This window comes from Ips typographus, linkage group LG3 (genome assembly GCF_016097725.1).
Source record: "Ips typographus isolate SLU linkage group LG3, UJ_Ityp_2.0, whole genome shotgun sequence".
Classification (NCBI taxonomy): Eukaryota; Metazoa; Arthropoda; class Insecta; order Coleoptera; family Curculionidae; genus Ips; species Ips typographus.
Genome location: NC_138424.1, coordinates 16,570,606 through 16,592,146, shown reverse-complemented (window position 1 = coordinate 16,592,146; position 21,541 = coordinate 16,570,606). Strand labels below are relative to the sequence as shown.

The 21,541-nt window shown below is 36.2% G+C and overlaps 3 protein-coding genes and 1 long non-coding RNA gene across 18 annotated transcripts; 2 read left to right on the top strand and 2 right to left on the bottom strand.

Annotated features, from left to right (window-relative positions):
- Positions 1-336: 336 nt before the first annotated feature.
- On the top strand, positions 337-7,506 carry LOC145726171 (uncharacterized). Of its 12 annotated transcripts, none has more exons than XM_081975144.1 (6): positions 339-702; positions 772-862; positions 5,092-5,200; positions 5,249-5,618; positions 5,687-6,120; positions 6,181-7,506. In XM_081975144.1, exons 5-6 carry the CDS (start codon positions 5,703-5,705, stop codon positions 6,297-6,299), a joined length of 537 nt encoding a protein of 178 aa, XP_081831270.1. In that variant the 5' UTR covers positions 339-702; positions 772-862; positions 5,092-5,200; positions 5,249-5,618; positions 5,687-5,702; the 3' UTR covers positions 6,300-7,506. The 12 variants fall into 12 exon arrangements, 7 of the variants coding, with proteins under 7 accessions (XP_081831270.1, XP_081831271.1, XP_081831269.1 ...); XM_081975145.1 differs by having other exon boundaries at positions 339-706; positions 5,257-5,618; XM_081975143.1 differs by having other exon boundaries at positions 339-706.
- Positions 1,552-2,343, bottom strand: LOC145726178 (uncharacterized). Of its 3 annotated transcripts, none has more exons than XR_014177523.1 (4): positions 2,203-2,343; positions 1,999-2,144; positions 1,832-1,950; positions 1,552-1,783 (listed from the first exon to the last, which is right to left on the bottom strand). It is a non-coding gene; the product is annotated as an uncharacterized LOC145726178 (long non-coding RNA). The 3 variants fall into 3 exon arrangements; XR_014177522.1 differs by having other exon boundaries at positions 2,072-2,144; XR_014177524.1 differs by having other exon boundaries at positions 1,552-1,775; positions 2,072-2,144.
- A 2,154-nt stretch (positions 7,507-9,660) lies between the features above and the next one.
- On the bottom strand, positions 9,661-14,587 carry LOC145726162 (tyrosine-protein kinase Btk-like). Its single transcript, XM_081975129.1, is given in 10 exon segments — positions 9,661-10,446; positions 10,448-10,518; positions 10,571-10,766; positions 10,822-11,109; positions 11,168-11,339; positions 11,864-12,063; positions 13,531-13,659; positions 13,720-13,785; positions 14,025-14,325; positions 14,374-14,587. Coding segments are annotated over 10 exon segments (1,470 nt in total). The 5' UTR covers positions 14,390-14,587; the 3' UTR covers positions 9,661-10,415.
- A 236-nt stretch (positions 14,588-14,823) lies between these two features.
- LOC145726170 (uncharacterized) lies at positions 14,824-19,477 on the top strand. Of its 2 annotated transcripts, XM_081975142.1 has the most exons (4): positions 14,824-17,497; positions 17,553-17,701; positions 17,761-17,945; positions 18,010-19,477. In XM_081975142.1, exons 2-4 carry the CDS (start codon positions 17,580-17,582, stop codon positions 18,285-18,287), a joined length of 585 nt encoding a protein of 194 aa, XP_081831268.1. In that variant the 5' UTR covers positions 14,824-17,497; positions 17,553-17,579; the 3' UTR covers positions 18,288-19,477. The 2 variants fall into 2 exon arrangements, with proteins under 2 accessions (XP_081831268.1, XP_081831267.1); XM_081975141.1 differs by having other exon boundaries at positions 14,824-17,701.
- Positions 19,478-21,541: the final 2,064 nt, after the last annotated feature.

The following is a 21,541-nucleotide window of genomic DNA, read 5'->3' as shown; positions in this document are numbered from 1 at the left end:
TTTTTAACCTATATTGTCATATTCTAAATCACGCTTAACTTAAGCCTGGCTTAAAGTACGACGGTGCAAATGGGGTTCGGCGACGGTTCCACTGTGAGAAAATGTACTATTCTTTAGTCTTTACCTTAAATACATTTGTTGTTACATCATCATATTTTTTATATTTTTCCTACATATACCTATATGCCATTTACCTAACCTAACCTAACCTAACCTAACCTAACCTAACCTAACCTAACGTAGATAGAAGTTAAATAAAACAATAAGTTTATTTTTCATTGATATGTATGTTGTATATTATTAGGAGATTAACATGGAAAAACGGTTTTGATTTTTTTGCGCCTGTACGGTTTATTTAATTATAAAACTTCCTTAATAAAAGTTGTAGAGTGCAACTTCGGCTATCAACCTGTAATTTTTTCAGTACTGTGGGTTTAGTCGTTTAGTCGCAAAACGCCTCTAAAAATCCGAAAATTTGAATGTCCCGCCGCACGGTAACTATGGCCCGTAAACAAATTTCCGCGGTGCCAACATTTTAAAATCATAACAAAGAAATGTCATTTTATCTCTTTGCCAAACTTGTTAATCGAGTTAATTTTTACATACATTTTAACTATTACATACATAAAGCAAAGAAAATGAAACGGAAAGCCGATAAAGATACTTTATTAGAAGCTAGTGGGAATAAATCTACAAAATGTCGTAAGTAAGTTGCACCATAACCTCAAATCAGTATCCCTTCATTCTTCAATAGGCAAATTTGTTTTGCAGCTCATTCCAGGTTGAATGGTTACGTTTTTCAAACAAACGTGGTTTCTAGTTGTTGATAAAAACCACCAATGAATCATCTTCAGGCCCGCAGGTAAAACTTGAACACATTTGAAGTGAAAAATCATGGAACACAGACCATAGTCAAAGTGGATAAAAAATCACCTCCCACATGGATTTTTTTCAGTACAATGAGGAGTCTTCAAAAATGGGTAGATATAAAACATAAACTATTATTAAATCCAGCTGTCTTGCACTCCTTCTATTTTCTCAGGTTTGTAAACAATAAGCTAGTCAACTAGTGGTTTGTGGTTTGATTAAGAAAGGACAAAATGTGCTTAACTTTTAGTTGTACCCACTTTTCCCCACAACCAATTATTGCAAATAAAAACGATTTTTACACTGAAAGTTTGTATTTATTGATTCACACTTCAACTTGCAGAGTCCCTACACACAGTTTGGTGAAGAGCTTTGAACAGATGGCAATAAACAAACAGTGGTAAAAAGTTCTAGAAAGCTCAGAGATAAAATCCTAGCTTAGCATAACAGCTAACAGCACCTAGTGACTCATAACACTAAGTGATTAAGCCATCTTCAAGTTTGGCTAAAATCATTCACTAATAAATGTAAGCTGTCTGCTTAGGGTCCCACTCTTACTTAGGGCCCCATTTTTATTCCTGTTATAGGAAGATTTCTTGTAATACTTGTTCAAGAGACATCATCACATATGTTTAAGACATCTAAGATACCTTAACTTGTAAATCTATGAAAAAAAATCGGATCAGTGATTCCAAAAAATCCCTTTTATTTACATACAACATAGGTACAACAAACAAAACAGTTATGTTGTGTTGAACCTGTGGTTGAACTTAAACACATGAACGAAAGAAAACACAACACAAAAGTCACTAAACCAGATAACTTTGAAAGTGATGATTCCACGAGATTAACCAACCCAATTTTCAATGTTCTGACAGGTTTGGTCCACTACTGTAACTGTGATTCTCCTACAAATCTGTTTGAATAGTTATTATAGTTTACTTATGATACTAAAAGTACCTACCTAATTCACCTGTTTAGAAAGTCCAAATTCTGATGTAGGTTGTCCAACAAATTGGATGTGGCAAGTCCAACAAAGTTTGAACAGTGTTATCTACCCATTTATGAAAACATGTCACTCTACTGAAAAAAAAGAACAATATAGGAGGTGGTTTTATGTGCTAATTCAACTTGGTTCAACTATGGTCTGTGTTCCATGATTTTTCACTTATCAACACTTCAAATGTGTTCAAGTTTTACTTACAGGCCTGAAGATGATTGATGGTTTGTATCAACAACTAGAAACCACGTTTGCTTGAAAAACTAGCTGGAATGAGCTGCAAAACAAATTTATCTATTGAAGGGATACTGATTTGAGGTTATGGTGCGACTTACTTTCTTACTTAGGACATTTTGTAGATTTATCCCCACTAGCTAAAATGATAAACTGTAAGACTGGTTTTGTAATAGTGATATTAGTCTGTGTTTAACAAATTACCTATTATTATTATAGGTATATACATATGTATATTCTGCACTAATAATTTATCACCTGCTTGCAAATATTAAAACTATATTACATTATAATATTATACCTACATAGGATACAAAAAATTTAAGCTGATTTTTAAAACCACTAGAATAAAAATTAATGAATGGTTGAACTTTCCTGTTTACTTTATAGGATAAGAAATAGGGATAATAAAAAAAGTTTATTTTAAAAATTATTGTTTTGTCAGTAGTTTTATAAATCCATGACCTTATAAATACCTACTTATAATATAGGTATAATTTTGTCTTTGTCAATTTACTCTTTGTCAATAATGCATACTAAATAATAAATAACATAATAATTGGAAACCACTTTTTTACAGACATTCTCAAATGAGAGAATCAGATAAAAAATATAATGATTGAAATATGAAAGTTATCCGGGCTTATAACCCGTGGTCTATTATGGCGGCTTATAAGCTCGGATAACTTTCATATTTCAGTTTTGACCGGCCGTGAAAGCCTTCATAGTCTAATATAATGATTTTATGAAAGATATATGAGTAATGAAAATAAAGCCATATAAATCAAGGGCAAATGCTTGAATATAAAGAGAAAAATCAAGTTGAAATTATTACATTGATCTGGTGTAGGTTGGTAAGAAAGACTATAATGTCTCTGGAGAATTTTCTACAATATGTTTTCAACTTTCATGGATGAAGAAATGAAATTCTATGAGTTAGAATGAGCCAAACCACAATCGGAAGTATTCTGTTATTATTTAATTAACGCACTAATCACACCAAATGCACAGCACATGCATATTTCACATTTCCTCATACATTGCCAAAAGTCTGTGACAAAACCAAGGCGAAATAGGTTAAAATATTATTGCATACTTGCAAGCCCCATTCTATCAATGAGCTTCACCTCCATTCATGATTTACGAATCAGATTATGAATGAACGAGTGAAAGAACTTCGATTCATTAGCAAGTTAGAGTGGAATAATGATAGAAGAAAACTGTAATAGTTTACAGTTTTTTTTTGCTGCAATTGTGGGGGACAACCACACGCGACCTAAATCTCATCCGACTCAAAATGGCTGCCGGAGTGTGACGTCAGTCGCTACAGAAGGAAACTGTAAATTGATCTGTTTGTCGACAATATTGCAGCAAAAAAAAACTGTAAACTATTACAGTTTTCTTCTATCATTATTCCACTCTAACTTGATAAAGAATGGAAGTTCATTCACACGTTCATTCATAATCTGATTCGAAAATCATGAATGGAGGTGAAGCTCATTGATAGAATGGGGCTTGCAAGTATGCAATAATATTTTAGCTTATTTCGCCTTGGTTTTGTCACAGACTTTTGGCAATGTATGAGGAAATGTGAAATATGCATGTGCTGTGCATTTGGTGTGATTAGTGCGTTAATTAAATAATAACAGAATACTTCCAATTGTGGTTTGGCTCATTCTAACTCATAGAATTTCATTTTTTCATCCATGAGAGTTGAAAACATATTGTAGAAAATTCTCCAGAGACATTATAGTCTTTCTTACCAACCTACACCAGATCAATGTAATAATTTCAACTTGATTTTTCTCTTTATATTCAAGCATTTGCCCTTGATTTATATGGCTTTATCTTCATTACTCATATATCTTTCATAAAATCATTATATTAGACTATGAAGGCTTTCACGGCCGGTCAAAACTGAAATATGAAAGTTATCCGGGCTTATAAGCCGCCAATGGACCACGGGTTATAATTAAAAATTAATTTTTTAATTTTAAATTAAATAATTTTTAAAATAAACTTTTTTTATTATTTCTATTTCTTATCCTATAAAGTTCAACCATTCATTAATTTTTATTCTAGTGGTTTTAAAAATCAGCTTACATTTTTTGTATTCTATGTATAATATTATAATGTAATATTGTCACACCCGTGTTAGTAGTTACGGTGCACACCCAGTAACCACCATAGTCAGCAAGGTTAACGTAATGAGGTTAGCCGACGAGTATAAAAGATCACCGTATCTCGGCTAAGGCACCGAACTCTGGGGTCATCCCCAGAGGGAGGTCACGAGCGACAGTCCGATCTTTCTAGTGCCCGGGCGGCTCGTTACCCTGTTGCAGTGCCTTAAGTAAATCCTTTGGGCGTGTCGGACATAGGGGCACCCTGCTCGTATCGAGCGGGTTCCGCTTGGCGGCACTTCAGAAGGCCTTACGCACATACACCCACACCCACACACCCCCTCTTGGACAGTGTTCACTGCCTAGCCTAATAAAGAAGACATACTTGAGCTACGATCTTGTTTCTCTTCTTACGCTACCCCTTAAACGTGACAATATAGTTTTAACATTTGCAAGCAGGTGATAAATTATTAGTGCAGAATATACATATGTATATACCTATAATAATAATAGGTAATTTGTTAAACACAGACTAACATCACTATTACAAAACCAGTCTTACAGTTTATCATTTTAGCTAGTGGGGATAAATCTACAAAATGTCCTAAGTAAGAAAGTAAATCGCACCATAACCTCAAATCAGTATCCCTTCAATAGATAAATTTGTTTTGCAGCTCATTCCAGCTAGTTTTTCAAGCAAACGTGGTTTTTAGTTGTTGATACAAACCATCAATCATCTTCAGGCCTGTAAGTAAAACTTGAACACATTTGAAGTGTTGATAAGTGAAAAATCATGAAACACAGACCATAGTTGAACCAAGTTGAATTAGCACATAAAACCACCTCCTATATTGTTCTTTTTTTTTTCAGTAGAGTGACATGTTTTCATAAATGGGTAGATATCACTGTTCAAACTTTGTTGGACTTGCCACATCCACAACCTACATCAGAATTTGGACTTTCTAAACAGGTGAATTAGGTAGGTACTTTTAGTATCATAAGTAAACTATAATAACTATTCAAATAGATTTGTAGGAGAATCACAGTTACAGTAGTGGACAAAACCTGTTAGAACATTGAAAATTGGGTTGGTTAATCTCGTGGAATGATCACTTTCAAAGTTATCTGGTTTAGTGACTTTTGTGTTGTGTTTTCTTTTGTTCATGTGTTTAAGTTCAACCACAGGTTCAACACAACATAACTGTTTTGTTTGTTGTACCTATGTTGTATGTAAATAAAAGGGATTTTTTGGAATCACTGATCAGATTTTTTTTCCTAGATTTACAAGTTAAGGTATCTTAGATGTCTTAAACATATGATGTGATGATGTCTCTTGAACAAATATAGACATGGGACAAGTTGGCCGATGGTAGATTTAATTTACAAGACTTCTTCAGGTTTGTTGTGTGCTGATCTTCCTGTTCCTGTTCCCAACGATAACTTTAATCCCTTTTTGTTCTTGTAGGCAAGCTGTTCATTTCATGGAGAACTTCGATGTCCAACTACAAGAATGGAACCAAGACGTACCACCTGAAGAAGAAGAAGAATTTCCCATAAACTTCCCAAATCTTTTTGATCATCCTGTTCCCCAACAACACATCCCAAACCCTCCTTTACCACCACTTCCATCTCGTTCACCCTCTCCTCTTCCTGACTTTAATATTTCCAATCCAGTTCGTCCAAACCTCCCTCTTAATCTCCCCAATCCACCTCGTTCACATTCTCCTTTCTTTCCACCCCGTTTGCCGTCACCCGAATTTAACTTTCCTATTTGGAACCTCCCAAGTCCTCCTCTCCCTCCCCGTACTCGACCATCTCCAGAGGTACCAGGACAAGGCCAAGGTTTGGACGAAGACGGGAGCGAAAATGAACCCTTTTTTTTTAATATTGAAGAAAACCGTAAGTATAACTTGAAATTTATATATTATAATTGTAGAGTAAACAATAATATTTGTAAAGCATGGGAACCTGATCGTCCCACAACACAACACCAGGAAGAGACCAGTTCTCTCCTGTTATGCAAAGTCTGTTTGATAAACGTCGTGCAGTACGTGTTGCATTGTCGGCACGCGTTTTGAGGGAGCTGCACTTCAAGAGTTTTTAATAAAGCAGCTGCGCGATGTCCAGTGTGTCGGATAGTAATAAATAAATCACTAAGGCCACTAGCTCTTTTTTTGTAAATCACAATGTAGTTTAATGTAATATGTTATTGTTTTATGTTATTTTGACCGTCTTATTTTTGCAAAATACATGTGGTATATAAAAAATGTTGTCAGTATTCCGTAGCTGTAATACTTTGCAAATGTAAAAAACTGAGAAATTAGTTTTATGTATATTGTATATATGAACTTATTCTTTATGCTTATAATTATATACCATTTATATAAGTACATAACGCTCATTGTACTGTGAGGGATAGGGGTTGGGTGTTTAGATTTGAGGAAGTCAATACGGTTCATATGTTGTATGAGCGTTATGACCTTATATTATATTATACTTTTTAAACAGAATAATTTGAATTTGTATTTATAGTGATTTTACATTGATGATAAGTTTGGTTTTATGTATTTTGAAGTGGATGTATATTTTTTAAAACAAAAGTCTTAAACCCATAACATCCATAGAAGTGTAAGGGATAGGGGTTGGCTAGTTGGATATTTTAAGGTTTCTATGGACGTTATGGGCCTTGCTATGGAATTTATAGTCTTCGTACTGGATAAAATATGGCGTTCTAGAGGTTGATATTGATGAGAATATTGTAATGTATTATATATATTGTAAGATATTGTATATTACTTCCTTATTACACCACATAAAAAGTTTGATAACTTATTACTATTACCATTTTATTTTGGTTTAGAAAGAAAATTTATATTAGGTTTTAAAATCGATGATATTACGAAATAACTATAAATTGGCATGTCTATAAATATAATACATTTTTCTACTTTATACTTGAATTAAAAATGCATGATTATTTATTGTTTGTTGTTTGTAATAAAATGTTGTAAGAATTATGATCAAAAAGTTTTTTTTTGCTCTTAAGTGATTCCCTCTCATAGCAAAAAAGGTAGGTGCTTTATTCTGTAAACAATTGTGGGTATAAAACTACTTAGTAAATACAGGGTGTCCCGCGAGGTAAGGGACAAAATTTTACTATGAGTTCTTTAGGTAAATTCGAGTCGAAAATGTCCTATGAACATGGGTCCACAAATGCTTCCTTACCAAGATATGATTTTTTTAATTTAATAGTGTTATTGTGCCAAAAACTACAATGATGCAGGAAAATAATTTTATTTAAGAAAAAATAGTATAATACACACACTACAATTCGCTAAGGTATTAAAAGACACTTTAGTCACGAGGTTTATATACTATTTTATGCACTTTAGAATGCAAGAAATTAAAAATAAAAAAAATTACAAAACTAACAGTGGTTACAACGGTACTCTCGTATTACTGATAGTTGTTATTGATTGTTGTTGGCATGGTGGATTCACTTAAAATTTATTGTGCCCTGGAAGTGTTGCTATGGCACAAAACAAATGAGTGAGTCCAGAAAAATCGTATTTTTTGAAAATGAACATTGAAGAGGCCGCCCAATAAGAGGCCATCGCTAGCCTTCTTCCAGAAAAATCTCGCGAGGCTTACAAAAAACAGTTTCTTGTTTACCAAAAATGGTGCGATGAACAGAATGCAGAGAATTTTACGGATGAAAAGGTAGGTGCTCCTGGCTTACTTCCTGCAGAAGTCTAAGAAGCTCAAGGCATCTTCTCTATGGAGCCAATATTCCATGATCACAGCCACGATAATATCTGAAGCAAACGTCGACATCAGCAAATACAGTAAACTCCAGGCATTTCTAAAGAGACAGAATGACCATTATAAGCCGAAGAAGTCCAAGACATTGGATTTCGACCATATAAGAGATTTTCTTCAAAATGCTCCAGATGAACAATATCTAGCCCAAAAGGTAAGATTATTTTCTTTACTTTGAATATTTTCCTGATAGTACTACTAAAAATAACACCATTGATTATTTTTGTCTACAAAACTACAAAATGTACTGACAGGAGACAATTTTGTTGCAGGTGGTGCTGATTATGGGAATCGCTGGAGCATGTCGAGGAAAGGAGCTCTGCCAGCTAGACTGCAACGATGAATTTGGAAGAATTTACTTTAAATCTCCCAGGGATTTAAAGTAAATTCCAACAACCGCCAATTTCCACAACCGCCTATACAGTGCAGGCCAAAAGTTTAAATTTTCTCATTTTTGTTCGTGTTTTACGACGAAAGGGCTCAAGTTAGAGATCTGAAAAAAATACAGAAAACTAGTCCGTGATATGTACTACAACTTTCATTAATACGATTTTTCAATCAAATCAACCGTACAGGCGCTAAAAAATCAAAACCGTTTTCCCATGTTAATCTCCTATGTCCAGGGTGCTCTTGGACACCTGGTATATACAGTGCCATCATTTCAAAACTTCTCACCCTCACTACCTTTTTCAGCAAGCAAAATTACTTGGGACCAAAAAAACACGTCAACTTAGATATCGAGGGGGAAGTTTAAAACTATAGTGGACTTTGTATTTTAGATTTCGCCCCCTTGCCCCTAGAGGTGTCCCCACTTAAAATTTTTAAATGGCATCCCTAGCTTGTAGCACATTATTTTAAAACCCTTAAAAACCCCGATTCATCACCGTTTAAAAAACTGAAATCGGTTATTCCGTTCTCGAAATAGGGTCAAGATGACACAATTTTTACTAAAACACATCAAAAACTCCTTGTCTGGAGCAGAACGTACAAATTCGTTGATTTGTTCTCTTGTAAATACCTTTGATTTTTTTGCTCTATATCCGACGTTTTTCTTCTTGATAAAACGAAGATATTTTGGCCATAAGGACGAAGCAGAATATTCTGCAGCGAGTTTTGCAAAATATGCTAGCAACACCGTTTCTTCTGCACCTCGAACTTGTACTTGGTTTCGCCTCACACAAAACTGTTCATATTCTTTCTCATACTGGGACTCGATTTTTCCGGAAGCAAGTTCAACCTTATAGTGTTGGCTGCAGCCAATATATTATCAGGAATATCTAAATTTTGCATGATTTTAATGCGGACAACAAAAATTCAATGACATACAATTTTGTTGATTTTGTGTTGGCATCGCCGTTGCCAATGATATGATAAAGTTTTGAATGTAAGTCGATTATTTGCGATTTAACACCGTCTCGGACATTGCAACAATATCCACGACTATTATAAATCGCATAATAATAGCTATAATGCGCCACTGGAAAATTGAAATAATAATAATAGTCTGCATGGTTTGTTTTATTTTTACTAAAGTAGGAGAAGACAGGAAACTGGAGGGTGTTATTGGGTTGTGACTGATAAACTAAGAGTAAAACAATGCTTGTAATGAAACGACAAGCAATCAATACAATAGGTTTGTATTCAAATAATTGGTAAAAGAAATGTACAAGTAAAATCTATATAAAAACCGAGCTGGTTATAAAAAGGTAAAAAAGAGAGTCCCGCTCACGTCAAAACTACACGGTAACACACGAGTGTTGCGTCAAATTAAAAAACAAAAAAAAAATGGTAAAATCAGTATCAAATCCACGCCTACAATTAAATCGAGTAAGTAGCAATCTATATCACACCAACGTCACGAATCAAAACTAGTAAATTTGATTATTTACATTACAAATCCAGGCAAACGAGGATTATTGGCACTTTTTTTTTCAAGGTTTAGGATCACAAATCTGTCAAAAAAACCTCAAATTTCCTTGTCTACTACTCCCCCCGTTTGATATTACCGAAAGATAAAGCGATTTAGGATTTATTGTCTTTAATGGTTTTCTGCCCGGATTAAAAAATTTTGCAGAGTAGCTCTTGTAGACTTAATAAAACACTTTGGGAACTTTAACTGTTTAATTATATATGGTAAAAGTGCAAAATACAAAGAGTGAAAAGACCGGCTACATAATTTTTATTACTTGTTTTTAGACTACTACTTGTTGACATTTAACGTACAGTGTTGCCACATAAACTAATTTTCATTGTTTTCTCTAATAAAAAACTAACGAACTAACCTACATACACTACGGAACCCAGCTGCACGAGGCTTCGCCCGCAGAAATGGGCAAAGTACCCCGCGTGACGGTTTCACACACGAGGCGCGCCAGTCAATCGACCAAGATGCCTTGCGACACATTCTAGTGTATCTTTGAGAGAGCGAAATGAGGGTCGTCGGTTTTCCGGTAGCGGAGACCAACACTTTTTCATTACCTAACCACACAAATACTGTTACTATTATTCAAAAAAAATTGGCTAAACATACATCATAAACCTCCTTGAAACAGGCTTTAGGTTTGTCCCAAATGATTCCTTTTTGAACTCGTTCCACTACTTCAGAGTTTTTCATTCGGTCGTACGGCGTTTTACCGCACGTAAACACCTCCCACATCAGAACGCCGTAGGCCCAAACGTCCGATTTTGAACCTCCCGATGACGTGTATTGACCATCCAAAACGTACCTGAAATATCGTTTTGTTTTTAAAATTCTTGACACTTGGTGTACTGTGATATTACCTAGCCAATCCAAAATCAGCTACTTTAACAATATTCTCAGTGCCAACTAGACAGTTCTTTGCAGCTAAGTCACGATGAATATAGTTGTGCCGTTCCAAGTAGGCCATGCCCTTGCAAACCTGTATGCACATGTCCAATAGCAGGCCCTGATTGGTCGACAAAGATTGTTCGTGTCTCCGAAAGTAGTTCAACAAAGACCCATGACGCATGTACTCAATCACAATGAAAATTGGTCGGTTTTTGCTGCACACCCCGTACAGTTGGACTACGTTAGGATGCTGCAGTTTTCTGGTAAACAGTTCAAAATTAAATGTGAAAAAAAAAAACACCACTAAAAAGCTGTTACGTCATGACTTTAGCTTCTTCAATAAAGTCGTCCTCAGACATGGTGCCCTCCTTCATCATTTTAACGGCAACGTCGCGTGTCCCGCGCCATTTTCCCCTGCGCACCACCCCGAAATGACCCGAACCGAGCTCCTCCAACAACATCAGCTCGCTACGATCGATTTCCCATTTGTCTAAAAATCTTTAAGGTTATTTTGATCGTTCTAAAGCAGGTTTTACACCGCGCTTTGATGTCAAAGAAATTCATAAAGCTGCTTCAATGACGAATTATATCAAAACAAAATTGAATGTCAAATTTACCTTCAAATAAAAGAAAAACTTGCCGTTTAGCGTAATGCCAACTGCCAACAGACAAAAACGAAAAAGTGAGAGTGAAAGCTGCAAAATTCAATACATAAACACAGTATTCAGGATGATTATGAAATTTCAAAATAAAAATATCAAAAATACCAGAAAAACAAATAATCTGTAACTATTACCGCCTAAACACTAAATTCACTTGGTTTGGTTGGTCAAACTGTTTTCATTGACAACTTTGACATAACAGTTCGATAAGTGTAAAATCAAATCACTTTATGCTCCAAGAAGTTCGTGAATTTATTTGAAGCATAAAATTTGATAAAATAAATGTTTCCAATTTCTTTGAATTAAAACTGTTGGTGTAAAACCTGCTTAAGGGGCACTACTAGGCAACTACCATGACTTAGACCGGCAGTAGCCGGCGCAGGCCTGTCACAAGGGCTGGTTTTTAGCCGGGAACCCAAACCGCCGCTGTTGTGCTTGTGGTAGTTGATCAGCTCCGAGATCGAGTTGTAACAATGTTTTTCCGATGTGGTGAGGAAAAACTCACCCTTTGAGTTCTTTTTGATATGGTAGTGTTTGACGTGTGGTGGAGAACTGTAAAAGTACGCAATCAGAAGATTACTATTTTTATTTATTCGTGTCAGAAGCATCATTATATAACAATAAATACTAGTTAATTAACACATTATATCAAATGTCTATAATCACAGACGTGAGCTAAACACTTTGTGCCCAGAAGCGGGCGACGTCAATTGCGTTCGGCTTTGCTGCCATAAGGTCCTCTATGGTACATCTAGCGGGGCACAGCGGGCAGGTGTACATATGTTGCGTGGTTTGCAGTTCTCCACAATCACAGAGATCGGAGTCCACGGGGTAGCCCCACTTATTTAAGGTGTCTTTCGATCTCGCCGTGTCCGTCCGCAGTCTGTTCAGCGCCTTCCAGATTTCCCAGTTTTCACCGCCTCCCGGTGCCAGCTCTTCATTCGGCTTCATCCAGTGTTGATTTGAGGTCTTCCTCCAGAGGTCCACTCTGGTTTTAGGTTCTTCGTAATCTTCTGTCGATCTGAGGAAGCTTCGCCTTGATTTTAGTCGCTGGTGGGCCGGTTGAAGGCCGTAGAGGGGGTGGCGTTCAGATGTTGCTGCTTTGGATCGCTCTTTGAGTGCGGCTGCTTCCCTGCGGATGGCAGGAGGAGCGATGCCAGCTAGGTGGTGGATTTTGTTCAGGGGAGTTGGCTTCAAGCATCCGGTGATGATTCTGCTTGTCTCGTTGAGGGCGACATCGACTTGTTTTGCATGCGCTGAGCTATACCAAACCGGGCATGCATACTCGCCGGCTGAGTGGCAGAGGACGAGTGCTGAGGCCTTGAGAACCCCAGGTTTGGCTCCCCAGTTAGAGCTTGTCAGCTTGCGGACAATGTTGTTTCTTCCGCTGACTTTCAGTTTGGTGTTTAGGCAGTGACGCTTGAACGTTAAGGCCCTGTCCAGTGTTACGCCCAAGTATCTAGGGTTAGGGCAGTGCTCCAAAGGTATTCCCTTCCATTCGAGAAGATTACTAGAAAACTACTACATTATCTACGTATTCTACCCAATTTCATTTGGTATATCTGAACTAGGCAAATTAATTTGTTTTCACATAAAATAAACACAATATTTATACTACCAATTCTTAAAAACACTGTATTTCAGAACTAAATAATAATACTCTTTAAGGCTTATACAAGGTGAGCTAAGACCAACCAAAAGTATGTTTATAATTCAAAAATTACCGTTTTACAGTTAGGCGGATGTTAGTTTTTAACTAAAACACCCTAGTATACCCAGGTGTGTAAGTTTCGAATTAATTCCTTGCTTATTAATGATATGAACAGAAAAACATAATTCATTTATGTAGTACAGAGTTGGACTGTATATTTTGACACCTTGTGGCGATTTTAGATTTTCTATAGGGCGTCTCTTTTGAATCAAAACAATAGTAACTCTAAAACGGCTAACTAAACGTCAACGGTGTTTCAGTGTTCAATAACATTTTATGGACGTTTGACAATTTAAAAATCAACTTACATTTTGGTGTAGAGTGACAAGGTGTACAATCCTTTAGTGGACGAATTCCGTACAACAAAACAACCTTCCTTGTCTTCGTGTTTGAGTAACGATTCGGACCGTTGCCTGGACATGTCATTCACGTACCAACTGAAATTTCAAATATTAATTTTTGACGCTGATTGATTGAACTGTAAACGGATAACTCACTCGTATTGCTGCAATCCGAGCAATTCTTTCTCTTTCACATAGTTGCTGGGGATGAAGCCCACATTGCTGAAATGTGCAATTATTATAATATTTCAGCGACTACAGTTAGTCTAGCGATTGTAACCGGTCGCATTAATATGATTAAGGTGTTATAACGGTACAACACACAATGATAATTACTAATGCAGCACCGGTGATAATAATTTACAATTTCTATTTGTAAATTCCAAACGAAAAAGTCAGCGTGTGCATACATACATTAATGCAAAATTTTGGAAAAAACTAACTGACACAAGAAGACTTACCCTTTAGCGTCTCGAGCTTTCCACCAGTGTTGTTGACTATCATCCATCACCTCATATTCCATGTTCTTTTCAAGGCTTAAATTCCCACATTCAATGGCTTTGTAATTGTAGAGGGCGACTACCACTTTGGTTCTAACCACCCCCGGTTGACTGTCCTTCTGTTTGACGGAGGGGGTGCCGGGAGTGCAGCCGCACGGCATGATGGGACTGGGTTTGATCGTTTCCCGGCAACAGTACCATCTGCACCCGTTCCAAGGGCCCGGATGATAATAACTTCGGATGTTTCGATTGTAGGCACACACTAAAATCAAATTGTTCCTTCCTCTTTTTAACGTTCACGGTCTCTTACCTCTCCTGATGTCCATAATCCAATAAATCCTATCGACGTTGTTCAAAGCTAACAGAAACAACGTGTAGTCCTCGTCTTGATGGTAGCCGACCAGAAACGGGTGAAAATCCCCTTCGATGCCCACTTCCTCGTTGGTAAAGAACGATTGGGCCGCTTCCACTGTATGCACTCGTTCCAGTTCCACTCGGCCTTTTTCCTTTCGTTTCTGGAAGAAATTTCAATTGGTGACATAATATTAAGTAGAAAAATAGATTTTTTGGCACTGCAAAGAAAAAACTCCTTGGCCCAGATGAAAAATCGAGTCGTGCGCAATAGCGTTCCCTTATCGACACGACGGTTGAAATTACAAAAGGGGGAGATTGTGACTTTTTTCCTCCCCCATTTTAACCCACACGAATTTAACAATGAAGGGTGGAAAGTGTGTTTGAAATGTTTTGTTTGTTTATTTGTGGTTTTTGTATAGTTTTATCCAGTTCAGTACTTCCAGAACTCAATATTAGGTGACTGTAGACAATCAAACCGATGGATGAAAACCAGGGCAAATCAAAAGAATGCTGGAAACTATTGTGGGTACCATCAAGGTGGACATCAACAGACAAGTTATAGTGGAAACCGATCAGGAAACCCTAACCAAAATACAGAATGTCCTAAAAGAAGAGAACAATGTCATGTTACTGAAGAAGACATTGCGTTTATTACCACAAACATGGACAACTCAGATTTAGTGAACTGCAGTAATGTTCTTGACTGTAAGTTTGTAGTGGATAGTGGAGCTACAAATCACTTAGTTAATAGTGATCTGGGAAAGTTTATAACTGACAGAAAGCAAGTACATCATAAAATAAGAGTTGCAATACTTGGAGTAGTGGTTGAAGCACATTGGGAAGGAAATCTTAGCCTGAAAACTAAATGTGGACAAAAAGTAACCCTAGAAAAAGTTTTGGTGTGTGAAAATTTATCACACAATCTGCTTTCAGTGAAGAAAATTGAACAAAAAGGATTATCAATTTTATTTAAAAATGGTGAAGTATCAGTAATCAAAAATAATAAAATCATTTTACAGGGAAATTTGTTTGGAAGTCTGTATGTTGTTGATTTGTGTGTAGAGTTTTCCTATTCAGCAAACGTCACAGAAAATGATCCTGATTTATGGCACAGGAGAATGGGAGGAGATGGTAGCTACGAGCCTAAATCTCAAAGCAGCATAGTGTGCGTTGGGCATAAATCTCATCGAACCTACTGTTCGTTTGATGCAACGTTGCCAATTGTAATAATAAAAAGTCTTTGTGATGGTTATTTTTATAATAATGTGTAATTAATCTAGTATTAATCTTATATTTAGACTTATATTGACAATAACTATTAATATTGTCACGTTTAATTTATGAGCCCTTCTGGGTTCATCAATTAAACTGACTCACGACGATAAACGTCGTGCCGGGATCTCAGTTTTAAGGATGGAATCAAACACTGAGGTTTCTGTTAAACACTTAAATCTATTAACCAAACATTTATAAATGGATCGGTACAATACAGTCATAAACACACTAAAAGTTGACAATTTAACAATTGTACTTACATAGATTCATAAGCTAAGGACCTCGGCATTTTCTGGCGGCTGGCTTGGTCACTTTCGTGTTGGAACAACTTTGGAGAATGGACTACTTAACTTGATCTTCTTGACCGAGGAGAGTCGACATCTCGACTTCCTGGTTCAGCTGGTCGCACTACTGTCGATTGGTTCACACTCATCATATACTGCTGAAATCGGCGTGTTTTATACCCGATTGATCGGCTGACGTAGTTTGTTATTGTTCGTCGCCTATTTTTCATATTCCTGCAAAGCAGGTGGTGGTGACTCATCACCGATATGATGCACTCGGTGCATCATGGTGCGACCTTGCCTCGTGCGCTTAATATTTCGCAATCCTCGAATATTCTTATGTTTTTAAGTCAATAAGTCCATCTTTTGAATTAATGGATTTTCCATTCGTGACAATATTATTCAATGAGTAAAAAGAACAAGTATCAGGAGGTAACAATAATACAAATTATAACTCGTTTGTGCATTAAGCGAGGGGGACGGAAGTTGATTGCGCAGATTGCAGAAGTTCATTGAAAGTTTGGAGTTTCAAACCCGCAAAAATTTGTTGTTTGTATTTGTTGTAGTATAGTGTTAGTTTGTTTTGTTTGTTTTGTTTGTTTTGTTTGTTTGTGGTTCTTTAACAGTTGAGTTTTGCAAATTTAAATTAAGTTGTACAGTGGACAAGATTAACAAATATTGACGGCCGCCATATTACTCCCCCCGCCTCCCCCTTGTTTCTGTCACCCACTTGGTTTGCTATTGCTCCTTCCTGCTATGTTTACATTTTTTTTATTCATTGATATTATTAATAACTATATTGACTTAAATAAGCCATTCTTTGAATATTATTGACGTATTCACATGCAAGGACTTAAAACCAATAAGGATCATGGGAGAGGCTAACTTGGTTAGCAACTTTACTATGATTATTTGGTAACATAAGTTATGTTTCAAAGTTCTATTTTCATTTTATTTATTTGATAATATGCAATGTATATATTTACTTTCTGAAATGATCGATTAACAAACATTAATGAGTTATTTATTCTCAAGAATCCGAACGATACTTACCCCCATTTGCATCGCCGTATTGTAAGCCGAGCTTAAGTTAAGTGTGGGTCAGACTGTGACAGTTTAGGTGAAAAAAGTCACACTCTGAACTACACTTAACTTAAGCTTAGCTTAAAGTACGACGGTGCAAAAGTATCTAATTAAGTAATTAAATAAAATGATTTTATAAGTTATAGGTTAGGTTAGTTACGAGCAATATAGTAGATATTGGTATTGGGCTGTTCGGGTTAAGTCTAATTTTTTTAAAAATGTTAGTGTATTTTCTTGAGTATATCATTTGCACTCTCAAGTTATAGGTACATAGTTGACAAAGTGGCATCGTCGCAAACATCCAAGCGCGATCGATATACTTAAAAATTTTCGAAGTACACGTTTAGTCGGGAAGATGGCGCTTGGCCAACAGGGGACCTACGCAATGGGGGCGCCATCTTCAACTTAAGTGATAATTTTTGCTGTTTTATAAAACGTGTACGGGCTATTTATTAATATAGTGTGAATTCTGTAAATTTGCTTTGGTCCCTAGTGTATATAGTGCTCTTTTCTACAAACAATGGAGTCTCAGCAAAAGATCCGATCCAGTGGGACAAACTGTATTTACAAAGGATGCATGAATAGAAAAAGCAGTTCTGATTTAAGCATCAAATATTTTAGAATTCCAAAAGATGAAGTAAAGTAAGTATTCAGAATTTTCTTAAAAAATACACAGTTTAATTAACACTGCATTATTGCAGATGCTTTCATTGGCTGAGGCAATGCGGCCGTGAAGACCTCTTGGGCACGAGTGCTGAAAAATGTTACAACAATTATAGAGTTTGCAGTGTTCATTTTGATTTAGACATGTTCAAAGATGGTCGAGATAAATCTTCAGGCCTATTATTCAGTGCCGAGCCACGCAAATATACTATAACTGAAACATGTAAGTGAACCACATTTCATTAGTGCAATATAGAGTTAGCAAACTGATATTTTTTACATTTTAGATCAGCAGGTCCAACCTGGACTCGACGCTGGTTGTTCAAGCAAGGGACAGAAAATAAATATTCTCCAGAATATTGAAATTCTTCCACCACTTCAACCTCAGTCTACATTTGTAACTCCACCCTTATGTTCACCTGTAGAAACCCAAACTGAGAATGTTCTAAGTTCTTCAACTCCGCGAAAATCTAAACTGCAGAGTGAAAATGCAATTTTAAAGACAGAAATTGAAAAGTTAAAAGATGACTTAGAAGTATCTCTTAATACTTTATATACCATGTAATTGTTATTAAATAAAATGTCAAACAAAGACTAAGGATATTTTCGGGTTTCATCTCTATCTCAGCAGTCAATTCTGAAAACGCTATTTTCTAATCCAAAACTCTCTGCTGAAACTATGATTTCAGAAATGGCAACACCGCATTGCCACAAATTTTGTAAATACCGGCAACGTCCTTGTACTACCAGTTTAAAGAGCCGAGGTCAACGAAACGGGTCGGCAAACATCAAAGCTTTTAGGCCCAGTGTCTTCTCTTTATGAAATTAGTTACTCTTTGCTTTAGCCTTGATTCAGCTTAGTGAGGCAAAGTGAAACTAAGACAAACAATGCAAATTTGTGGAGTTATTTTTAATATGCCAGAAATGATTTAAGTTAATCATTTAATACTTGCGTTTGCATACTAATAACATATTTTTATTTTCACAGAAATCAATGAAGGAAAAGCATTAGATTGAGGACATTACATCCAATTTTTGATAAAACAATCTTCTCCAAAAGGATTTGAAGTTAATTAGAAATGGTTAATGTTTCTGTATTTTTTGAAACAGGCAAATACGTTCTACTTTCCATAAAATGAAAACTAGAGCGTCTTATACTTGTGGAGTTCAAACTTTTTAGTTTCAGTACCGGATTCCTGCTTATTTTTACATGTCAATTAACCTTATAAAGTAATACCCCAGCTAGCATGGAACATAACGGGATATTTTGGGATGTTCGTTTTAAATCGGCAATGTAACATTTCATTACAACTTCGCTTAGAAGTCACATAGACATTTGAGCAAAATTTTGAAATATTGTCACGAATAACATAAATTGCACTATGTTCCGTTACCTAGTCGGGCCCCGGTCTCCCCCAGTACAATGTTTGTGTCAGCAAGGTTAGCGTAATGAGGTCGCTGACTAGTATAAAGGATGCACCGTAGCTCGGCTAAAGCACCGAACTCTGGGGTCTTCCCCAGAGGGAGGTCACGAGCGACAGTCCGAACTTTCTAGTGCCCGGACGGCTCGTTACCCTGTTGCAGTGCCTTAAGTAAGTCCTTTGGGCGTGCCGGACATAGGGGCACCCAGCTCGTATCGAGCGGGTACCGCTTGGCGGCACTTCAGGAGGGCTTACGCACATACACCCACACCCACACACCCCCTCTTGGACGCTAAGAGTAAGACAGTGCCTAATAAAGAAGACTTACTTGAGCTACATCTTGTTTCTCTTCCTGCGCTACCACCCCCAAAACGTGACAATATCCCTACAAAAGAATTCCGTAACATTGTAATAAATATTGCATAAGCGCAACAATTTCGTTACAATGTGCCTTTGATTAGTTTGTATTTAAATGCTGCATACTAAGTACTATAGAAGTTCCGCGAGAGTTACAAAGAAAAAAAGAAGGAAGGGTCTGTGGTAATAATAACCTCGCTTTCTGTCCGTTCCCTGGTTCCCGCTCAATTATTGTATTATTGACGGTTATCGACCGACGCCGTGTTTCTTGCCCACGTTTTGAAAACAAAAGTTGGTATTGTCTTCTTTTGTGTTTGTGTGCAGTTGTGAAATAGTGTTCAGAGTGTTCAGAGAGAGGTTCAGAGTGTACCTATAGTTATTTGATAAGGTAAGAGCAACATGACCTCCCGCCGTAAATCTTTAAGCTGTCTGTCCGATCACCAAAAGCGAAGATTGAGACAACAAATTGTCAAAGGACTCTCTTATGCCTCTCATACTCAAGAGTCTCTAAGTGAACCACAAGAAATGCAGTCTTCAAATCTTACAAATCTCGTTACAAATAATCTTAGTAAACCAGCTGAAATTCCATTTACTACTGGGGATTCATCAACGAATTTATCAGGGACCAACAAAATTTCCGATTTTGAAAATGTTGTTTTATGTCGTGATCCATCTTCTGATTCACATAGTAACAATCAAGACTTTGATAGTGATGTGGACAATTGTACTTGTAATGAATGTGTTAATCTTAAAGTTTTAAACAAAGAAAATTTATGGTTTGACTTAAAAATCTGGGCAACTGAATGTAATATTCCTCTATCTCATATTTCCAAATTATTGAAAATTTTAAACAAACATAAACTCGATTTACCACTTGATGCAAGAACCTTGCTTGGTACTCCAAAGGAAATCAAAACCAGTGTTGTAGAGCCTGGGGAGTATTGCCATCTTGGTATTCAAAATGAGATTTTAAAGCGTCTCAATGTACTTCCTGAATCCATTGCTATTCCCTTTGAATTAAAATTCAATGTTAATGTAGATGGATTATCATTAAGCAAAAGTTCAGGAAGTTTATTTTGGCCCATATTGTGTTGGTTTGACAGCTACCATGAAAACAAACTATGTTTTAAACCTTTTCCTATTGGAATTTACCATGGGTACCATAAACCCAAGTCAGCAAATGATTTTCTCAAATCATTTGTTGAGGAATATCTTGACCTTCAAGAATCTGGTATTATGTGGAGGAATAAAAATATAAAAATTAAAATAAATGCATTTATATGTGACGCGCCGGCTAGAGCCTTTGTTACATATGTTAAGGGTCACTCAGGCTACCATTCATGTAGTAAATGTACTGTAGAAGGTACTTTTGATGGTGCAATGACTTTTCCTGACCTTGACTGTAATTTGAGAACAGATGAATCATTTAAATTGAAATTAGATGAATATCACCATCATAATGACATTTCTATTTTAGAGAATTTGGAAATTGGTATGGTTTCTCAATTTCCTCTTGACTACATGCATCTTGTATGTATAGGTGTAATGAAAAAACTAATTCAGTTATGGTATAAGGGCAGACAGGACATTCGTCTTCCAGTCACAGATTTTGAAAAGTTGTCAAGTTTATTAATGTCTTTTAAAACATGCATCACTACAGAGTTTGTTCGCAAACCAAGAAATTTATTCGATATTGACAGGTTTAAAGCAGTAGAGCTTCGCCAATTTCTTTTATATACAGGTGTGGTTGCATTGAAAGGCATTTTACCACCTGACAAATATAATCATTTTTTAAACCTGTTTTGTGCTATCCGAATATTAACATCACCAAAATTATGTATTAAGATGAATGATAAGGCTGAAGCTATGCTTAAAAGATTTGTCCAACAATATGGTGCACTTTATGATTATAAGTATGTGAACTATAATGTTCACAATTTAATTCATTTGTCAGAAGATGTAATAAAATTTGGAAGTTTGGATAATATTAGTGCTTTTCATCCAGAGTCATATATGTTCATTTGAAACAAAAAATTTGTCT

Excerpts from the sequence above, each read along its gene's own strand:
- LOC145726171 (XM_081975144.1), top strand. The coding sequence starts at position 5,703 with ATGGAGAACTTCGATGTCCAACTACAAGAATGGAACCAAGACGTACCA. Across the intron at positions 6,121-6,180 it reads TTTTAATATTGAAGAAAACC|CATGGGAACCTGATCGTCCC; the intron begins GTAAGTATAACT and ends ATATTTGTAAAG.
- LOC145726170 (XM_081975142.1), top strand. The coding sequence starts at position 17,580 with ATGGAGTCTCAGCAAAAGATCCGATCCAGTGGGACAAACTGTATTTAC. Across the intron at positions 17,702-17,760 it reads ATTCCAAAAGATGAAGTAAA|ATGCTTTCATTGGCTGAGGC; the intron begins GTAAGTATTCAG and ends GCATTATTGCAG. Across the intron at positions 17,946-18,009 it reads ATATACTATAACTGAAACAT|ATCAGCAGGTCCAACCTGGA; the intron begins GTAAGTGAACCA and ends TTTACATTTTAG.